At 40.9% G+C, this 9,395-nt stretch overlaps 1 protein-coding gene across 1 annotated transcript; it reads right to left on the bottom strand.

Annotated features, from left to right (window-relative positions):
• Window positions 1–1,511: 1,511 nt before the first annotated feature.
• Window positions 1,512–2,446, bottom strand: LOC118853647 (olfactory receptor 1444-like). Its single transcript, XM_036763831.1, is given in 2 exon segments — window positions 1,512–1,975; window positions 1,978–2,446. Coding segments are annotated over 2 exon segments (933 nt in total).
• Between the last annotated feature and the right edge of the window lie 6,949 nt (window positions 2,447–9,395).

The following is a 9,395-nucleotide window of genomic DNA, read 5'->3' as shown; positions in this document are numbered from 1 at the left end:
AATATAGGAGATACCCAGACTAAACTTCCTACCTGTATTAAAGTGGCTTCTCTACACTCCAGGTGATGAACCTTAGAGGGTGATGGGGCCTGTGCTGGACTGCAGAGGCATCAAAATATGCAAGACCCCTTGCTTAAAGCTGTAGTACCCCTGAAAAGTCTCCTTAAAGGCTCTTAAAGGCTGAGGGAATAAAAAAAGCCCCCTTTCCAAACCTGCTGTTCAATACCATGGGGCTCTCTATTCTCTCCTGGGCATACTTTCACCACACACAATCAATCCTGCTACCACAGAAAAGCTTTTAAAAATCCCACTACTGAAAATGCCAACTTGGAATCTCAGCCTTCTCGACAAGAAGAATAAAAGCATAAAATGCTTCAAATACATTTGTTTTATTTAACCTTTGCCTGATCCTATGAGGTTGGTAGGTAGGACAGGCATTATCATTGTTTGGCACATTGGGAAAACCAAGGCTCAGATGAGAATATTGAGTCACAGAGAGGTGAAGGGTCTTGCTTAAGGACAGACACTGTCTCAGTGGAAGAGACAAGACTCAAATCCAAGATAGTCTTCTGATTCTTTTCTATTAGAACCCTAAGTGGTTTCTCATGGTTGTATGCAATTAAAAATAACAATTAATCTCTTATTCCTCTACTATTGAAATCACCAAATATTTGTGGTTAGAGATAAATTGGAATCCATCAGCCAAGTGATAAATGAGATGCAAAATTCAGCATTAACTCACTCAAAACGTATATTCACATCCTTCCAAGTATAAAATCAGAGCCGTACAGTAGCAGGACTTGGGAATTGAATCACCAAGTTATTACTATCTTAATAAGCAGGTACTTTTCCAAGCTGTCCTTTGTTTCTTTGAAGTAGCTAAGCAGAGTGAGCAAACAACATCAGGATGCAGCAGGGATCTGGAAGTGAACAGAATTCTTGATGGATGAGGCCAAAGAGAGTCCCACAAGCCACTGTGTGCATACAGAATAGGGCTGGCTAATTCCAGGTGGTATGAGATCACAGGTTTATATGAAGCATGTATTCTCAGGCATGTTCCTGGAGAATCATTCTTGGAAAGCATTGTCATATCTGCCATAAAGGTCTAGAAGTGTTGATATTTACCCAGCTTAAAGTTTGGCCTGAAAGTGTGAATGGAAAAGCACATAGAGGGCAGGGCTTGGCGTTCAGAAGAATTGGGTTTGGTTTTGCTATGAGACTCCAAGCAAATCATTTAACCTCCATGTTGTCCCAGGAAAAAAACATTATGAGTTAACAACTAAGTCTTAGACTGGTTATGATTTACAAATATATGACAGTGGACGGACTTCTCATTCTTGCTTCAGTGAGGTCATGCCCCAATATTCATGAAACCATTCATCGAGAGCTGCAAGGGATCTCAGAGCCCATCTAGTGCAATCCCACTCCATTTTAGAGATGAAGAAACAGGCCCACTCAGTCAAAGCCACCTAGTAGTGCCAGAGATGAAATTGACCAATTTGCTGGAAACTTTAAACATTCCTAGAAAACCTCACCTGTTTGATCATTTTGCTAAGGGCATTTTTGACTTCCTTGTTCCTCAGGCTGTAGATCAGGGGGTTCAACATGGGGATGACCACTGTATAAAAGACAGATGCTATTTTGTCAGTGTCCATGGAGTGGCTGGAGCCAGGTTGTAAGTACATGAAGATGATTGTCCCATAGAATATGGAGACAGCAGTAAGGTGGGAGGCACAGGTAGAGAAGGCTTTCTGGCGTCCCTCAGCTGACCGCATCCTTAGGATGGCAATGAAAATGAACAGGTAGGAGATCAAGATGACCAAGAGAGTAAAGAATACATTAAAACCAACAACAAAGAAGACAACCAACTCACTGAGGTGGGTGTCAGAGCAGGAGAGAGCCAGGAGTGGGGGGATATCACAGAAAAAGTGATGGACCACATTAGAGCTACAAAAGGAGAGGCTAAAGGTATCTCATGGATGGAAGCATTCACAAAGCCACAGACGTAGGACCCAATGGCCAGAAAAATGCACACACTCGTTGTCATAGTGGTGGTATAATGGAGGGGCTTACACACAGCTGCGTGGCGATCATAGGCCATGGAAGCCAGGAGGTAGCATTCCACTGTGGCAAAACCAACAAAGAAAAAGAACTGGGCAGCACATTCTGAGTAGGAGATGACCTTGTTCCCTGAGTAGAGGGCAGCTGCCACCTTGGGAGCTACAGCTGAGGAATAGCCCAGATCTACAAAGGAAAGATTACTGAGGAAAAAGTACATTGGAGTGTGGAGATGGGAGTCAGAATGGATCAGCACCATCATTCCCAAGTTCCCTACAAGGGTGAAAAGATAGATGAACAAAAATACCAGGAAGAGTGGGAGATGAAGCTTAGGGTTATCTGTCAGACCCAAGAGAATGAACTCTGTCACATCAGTGCTGTTTCCCATGACATTTGGCTCCTTCTTATTTTTCCTACCTATGGGAAGAAAGAAAGGGATGAAATCGGGAGGCAGTCATTGTTTCATTTGACAAGCAGTTACTGAACACCTGCTATGTGCCAGTTGCTACACTATGTGCTGGGGACACAGGAAGCAAAACTAAATAGCCCCCGGCCTTCCTTGGTCTTAGCTTACATTCTATGAGGGTCAAATATATGTAAACATATGAATAAATACAAAGGTTAGACAAAGTAGATAAACTATATAGTAGGAAGAGAGATATAAACACCAGGTAACTTCATGTAATAAGTGGTTGATATGGCTTTCTGTATATCTAGATTCTTCTCATTCCTGAATTTATAGGGAAGAGGAGAATCATTGGTCAATCCACAGTTATCATTTCAGAGAAAGGGTAAAAATATTGAGCAGAACTGGACTCATAAGAGCTTAGTAATTTATGGCTAAAGTTTTTCCAGCAGCTAGGTGGCCCAGTGGATAGAGCACCAGGCAGGCCTGACGTCAGGAAGATTTGAGTTTAAATATGGCCTTAGATACTTCCTAGCTGTGTAACCCTGGGCAAGTCATTTAACTTCTGTCTGTCTCACTTTCCACATCTATAAAACAGAGATAATAGTAGCACTCACCTCCCAGGATTCTTATGAGGATAAAATATTTCTTGCTATCATACCTCCTTCTTTCTCAAAGAGAACCAATGACATTAGGCTGGTGATGTCTTGGCTTGCAATTGAATTGGATTTAAGTGAGGCAGAGCTCTGCAAAGTCATCAGCCTCACTCTCTCCTCCTTAGCCACCAGAGTCTAGTGGCAAGACATAGGTCAGGACGACTGGTGATGACCCTGATGCAGTGGGAGACCTTCTCTTTTTTAACCTAAGATCTTTCAGAGGTCTCGGTTTGTCTGAAGTAACACCCCTTTAGTGAGTCAAAAATAGGTAAGAATGGAGGCAAAAGAGGGTGTACTTTGCCTTCTCAAAATAATCAATGAGGGAGGGGAAGATCCCTAGTGTTTCTGGCCAGAACCAAAACAATTGCTATTTACACTCACTCTGAGCCTTCCAATCCCAAACAATGAGCAAGTGAGGCTTGGGCTGGGGCCTATTATTGACCAATCAGTGAGAGCCACAGTGATTAGGGTTTGAAGGCACAGTCAAGTAGCTCAAGTTGAATCCTGATGGGCTTTATCAAAGCCTGTTTTGTCAGAGCTATATTTCAAGAAATCATAAACGAAAATAGAGGATAAAATGAGAGAAGATGTATAAAGCTCTTTGCCAGCCTTCAAGTATTATATAAATGCTAGCTGTCATTCTCAAGCAGACCTCTTTGACTCTGGTCCATGCTCTCTAACTGGTTGTTATTCTATGAAACATCTAACAGTTGTATGGACATTATTCAGAAAAGCCAATGCTCCAAGCTCCACTCCCAGGAGGAGGGTAAACTGATTAGGGAAGACCTAACTCCTAATTAAAACCAAGGCATTTTAGACAGAGTTTTATTTTCTATGTGATTTTTTTCCCTTGGATTTATGCCTTTTCTTTGACTACAGTTGTGATGATCCCTAGGTAGAGCTGAAAGCAAGGTGGAGCCAAGGCAGAAAATTAAAAAGGGACAAGGCAAGAACCTCCCAGAGTAAACTTCTTTCCCAGCCCTTACTTCTACCAGCAGTACTGAAGACTGCCAGGGCATGCTCCCTCTCCTTTTATCAGGGCTGACATCTAAATGTCCAATAATGGTGCTTCTCCCTGATAGCTACAATGCTCTTCCTCCCCAACTAGTAAGAAGAAGCCTCAGAGGGAAAGAGAAGGAGGGAGCTTCCTCAGGATTACACTCTAGGTGAGCTCCCCCCACCCCCGACTGTCTGAGACATAATGATTTCTATTACTCACAGACTAAAAATGAAGTTGGCGGATGGTCCTGCCCCCAAGAAAAGGGACCCTTGGACATTCATTCCTTTGAACATCCGGGAAGGAATGACAGTGGGATGAGGAGGAGTGCAAGAGAGATTTTAAAGTTCTGCTGGCTCTGAGACTCCTTTGGAAAGGGTGGAAGGCTGGAAATACTCGGAAGCAGCCACAGTGCCCTTCTAGCCTAAAAACCTCCACTTAGCAGACTAGCCTCAGGGAATTCTTTGTCTATTTTATGGAGGTTGTCTAAGTCACACTGCTTCTAGTAGAAAATGCTTACAGGATTAGAGCTAGGAAAGAGTGCCTAGTCCAACTAGAATCTTCCTCATATTGTAGAAAAAACCAAGACCCAGAAAGAAGAGACTTGGTAAGTAGCAAAACTAGAATTTCAATCCAGGTTGGCTAATTTTAAGATGATGCAAGTCCTTTGGGGGAAAAGGGAAAGGAATCTGAAAATATATGGTATTTTTTGTTGGAGTCTCACAATAGCTGTGAGGTAGGTAGGGCAGCTGATAGCATCTCCATTTGACAACTAAGGAAACTGAGAAACAAGCTGGCTAAGGCATTGGCCCAAGGTCACACAGCCTTTAAGGGACAGGAATAAGGCTTCCAAATCCCAAGTCAGTGTTCTTTCTACGTAGCCACACCACAGTTTTTGGTGTTGATCAAGGTATCTCTGTGCCTAAAAAAATGCTAAGAGGAGTCATCCTGACTCCTGTCTCCACAACAACAATAGATATCTCATGATAGATTTACCACAGCCACCATTCCCAAATATCCAGCAGGAATACTGGGATGGAGATATTCCAAGAAACCCAAGAAGCTAATTTTGTGTGCGTTGTGAATGGGTTTCCAAGACTCTTCTTGATTCTTAATTGACCACTTTCCATAAGCTGAAATTGACCACTTTAGAATATTAACTGAAGTTGCTGTGATCTGATCAATTGAAAAAAAAGTCACATTTTTGCCATTGATTCATGTTATAGAACTATCCCACCTCAGACTGTCAGCATCATTCAAAAAGAATTAATATTAAAGGCCCTTGACCCATGGTACTCTCTGTGCTTTCTTGATATGAAGTTATTTCAACTGCATATTGCATTAATAAATGTTCCCAAATGAAAGCCAAAAGAGGGAAATCTCTGTAGTGATTATGAGAGGAAAATAGAAGGTGAGACAAAGCTAACTTTACTAGCTGGTACTAATATTTTAAAAAATGTCCTTCTGTATATGGTCTAAGGCTCCAAGGAAAATTGTTATGGGTGTTCCCAACAGTATCAATGTTTTAATACCTGTGAAATTAACTTAATGGATATCAAAGTCAGTCTTCAGAGGGAAAAGATACTGAGAGTCATTCAACCTAACGTCAGTGAGTTAGTAGACTTTCATAAGTGCCTACTGTATGCCAGACACTTTGTGTGCTAAGCCCTGGGGTTACAAAAAAAGGAAAAAAGGCAAGACATGCACTCAGAGTCTAATAGGGGAGACAACACGCAAACAAGATGTACAAACAGGATAAATTGGAAATACTCAACAGAGAAAAGGCATTAGTGTTAAGGAGGATGAGGAAATGCTTCCTATAGAAGGTGGGATTTTAGCTGAATTTGAAGGAAGCCAGAGAAATCAGGAGATGACTATGAGGAGCAGCTAAAATAAAACTGAAGGGAAAATGTCTAAACATTTTGTATATATACATATATGTATATATACATATATATATGGTGAGAGAGAAAGAGAGAACAGATGAATGCAGCGAGTGTACAATTTTAATAAATAACCACAACAAAAATTCTGAATATTAAAGAGATAACAAAATTGAAAACAAGTATGCCATTTGTAAGTAAAATTTTTGTCATTGTTTTGAAAAGATTAATAAAATGGGCAATCTGTTAGCTAATTTCATACAAACAAATCAAATAAACAATATCAAAAATTAAATAAAATTCAAAAGAGAAAGAGAAAATAAATGTAGTTGTGTCAAGATATTTTGCTTAATTTTGTCTTACAACAACCAAAGTCTTGATAATAACATGAGATGAATATTTATAAAAAATAATCCAAATTCAAGAAATATTCAAAATTCAACATAGATTCACAAAATAGAGAATTAATAACTGATATAAGAAAAAGAGCTTCATCATACTATAAGTGAACTAATGAAGTGGGGCTGGAAGTGGATAGGGAAAATGGCTGGGTGATTCAGGACTTAGTATCTAAGTTCAAGTGGGGACCATATCCAGTCATCCTGATCTAGCTGGTGCCACTGGACCCAGATGACTCTGTAGGAAAAAGTGAGAAGATGACCTGGCACAGCCCTCCCTCACATAAATCAATTCACTTGCAAGTCATGGCATCTTCTTCCTGTTGTCTTGGTCCTCTTCAAAGAACAAACAACAACCTGGAAGTAGTCCAAGATGGGGACCCAAGTGCCATTTCCAGTTGGACAACTCTGATCCTTTCTTCCTTCCTTCCTTCCTTATTTCCTTCCTTCCTTCCTTCCTTCCTTCCTTCCTTCCTTCCTTCCTTCCTACTTTTCTTCCTTCCTTCCTTCTTTGCTCCTTTCCTTCAGTTTCCTTCTTTCCTCCTTCCTCTTATCTCCTTCTTCCTTCCCTTCCCTTCTCTCCTTCATTTCCCGCTGTCCACATAGGGTATCATGCCTTCACCTGAGGGTGCTCTGCCCAAAAGAATGGAAATTTTGATGCCTGAAATCTAGTTTACTGGCTAGATTTCTTTCTTATAAACCATGGCTTAAAGCCAATTCATTCTGGCTCTCACTGATTGGTCAAAATAGGTCCTAGCCCAAGCACCACTTAGTGGTCATAATTTGGGCCCTGGTGGTTCCAAGTGAATGTAAATAGTAATTGTTTCTGTTTTGGCCAGAAACCCAGGTGGTCTTCCCCTCTCAGATGGATTTTTTATTAGGTAAAAGGGGCCATTCCTTGTCTCACTTCTCAATCAGCCCTAGTCACTGAATGGCCATTGCCTTAGTCAAAGTGAGACCTTGGAAAGACCTTAGGTTAAAAAGGCCAAGGTCTCCCACTGCATCTGGGGCCATCTCAAATTATCCTGTTCTGTATCTTGCCACTGGACCCAGATGGCTCCAGAGAAGAAAGTGGTGACCTGGTGACCTGGCGCAATTCTCCCTCATTTAAATCCAATTCTCTTACAAGTCATGGCATCATCTTCCTAATGTTATGGTCCTCTTTGAGAATGAAGGGCAAACAACAACATCTGAGTTCAGGTTTTCAACATGTGAAATTCATTGTTTCTGATTAGAATTTAATGGCAAACATGGGCCCTATCAAAGGGGCAAAGTATATCTATGAAAGTTTGGCAAGATTATAATGTGAAATCAGCCCCAAATTATCCAGAAATTCTTCCACCCTGTGTACTCAGTTTTTTACATATACCTGTGGCCATTGCAATGGGGGTGAAGTCAGGAGTTTGAAAGATCACCTTAAGGTGATCATTGGCTGAGCATTTGGAATGATGGTGGAGGATAGAGGGGTAGGACCTTATAGGACAGAGATTATTAATCTTTTTGGGTGTCCTGGACCACTTTGGGCAAGGTGATGAAATCTATGAACTCATTTCAAGAGTAATGTTTTTAAATGTATAAAATAAAATATAGAAAACTACAAAGAAAGCCAATTATAAGGAAATATAGTTATTACTATGTGTAGATAGAGATATAAAACTTTAAATTCACAGACCCCAGGTTAAGAAAGAACACATTACAGAGGGAGGGAAATCTAAAAACATCTGTGGTATAGTGCCCTAGCTTTGAAGTCTGGAGACCTGGGTTCCAATTCTGTCTATCTCATAAACTGGATGTGTAAAGTCACTTCTCCTCTCTTGGCCAAATCTTTATCATCTGTAAAATTATGGGATTGGACCAATTCAATTAGTATTTACGGGGTGCTGACTAAGTGCAAGACACTGAGTGCAAAGACAAAAACTCCCCTGCCACCAGTGCCCTCATCACAGAAATGAGCCCTTAGATCTCTTAGAGCTAGCTGGATAATTCATCTCCTGCCCCTGCTCCTGACTGCCTCTCATCTGCAGAGTGGCAGGAGAGGGACAGTGGGCATTGTCCCAGATCCCAGGATTTTGTGGGCATCAATTTGGTTTGCCCTTGGGATGCTCTTTCTGTACTTTAAGAGTGAGTTGAGAATCTTTTTATTCCCATGTATGAGCCTGTCTCCCAGAAAGTTTCTTTTTCTTCCTCCCTAGCTTGTGACTACTGCCGCTAATAGTTAGTTACTAAGACATACATACCTGGCTCCATAAGTATTTAGGAGATTTCTGTGATGGTTCATTTACAGCTGCCTCCACCTCCTGGTATTAAATTGAAAGGATCTATGCCCAACAAAATGTTTGAGTCATGGCTTTCAGATGATAAAGTCTCAATTTTCTAGGAAGCTTCTAAGTTCAAGAAAAGAAAGTGATCTTAAAAACATAAAAATGATCTTTGCAAAAGAAAAGTTCTTTCTTAGACCCTAAATTTGGGTTTTTGGTTCAAATGAGTCAATATGTCTCTGATGCTCAGGAGGTTTCAGATACCAAAGTATTTGCACAATTGGTACTAGGAAGATTCTTTGACCTTGCTATGGGGCATAAGAGTCATTGAGGAAGTGAAGACGGGCCTGCCATGGGTTTCCAGTGAAAAATCGGTACATCCCACCGATCAAAAGTGCTGAGATTAGACAGAAACTTGTGTATGTTTATGTGCTTGAGTCCTCTGGGGCAGAGGTCTCCTACGGTTGAATCTCCAGGCTCAGAGCTTTGTTTACAATTAGACAAGCAATTAAACTGTTATTTCTCCATGTGAGGTGTTTTAGAACCCTAATTGTTACATAGAGGGATGCTTAAAAACATAGACAAACCAGGGACAATCTAATGATCATAGTCATAGCATGCTAGACCCAACCGTGCCCTAAAATATAAAATGATAGAACAATGAAGGACCCTTGGAACATGGGACCTTAGAACTAGGAGGCTCCTTTTTCCTGCTATGTTTTCTATTCTAAGCTCCCTT

Source organism: Trichosurus vulpecula, chromosome 6 (genome assembly GCF_011100635.1).
Source record: "Trichosurus vulpecula isolate mTriVul1 chromosome 6, mTriVul1.pri, whole genome shotgun sequence".
Lineage (NCBI taxonomy): Eukaryota > Metazoa > Chordata > Mammalia > Diprotodontia > Phalangeridae > Trichosurus > Trichosurus vulpecula.
Note: the sequence above shows the minus strand (reverse complement) of the source record. Positions and strands in the feature narration are given on the sequence as shown.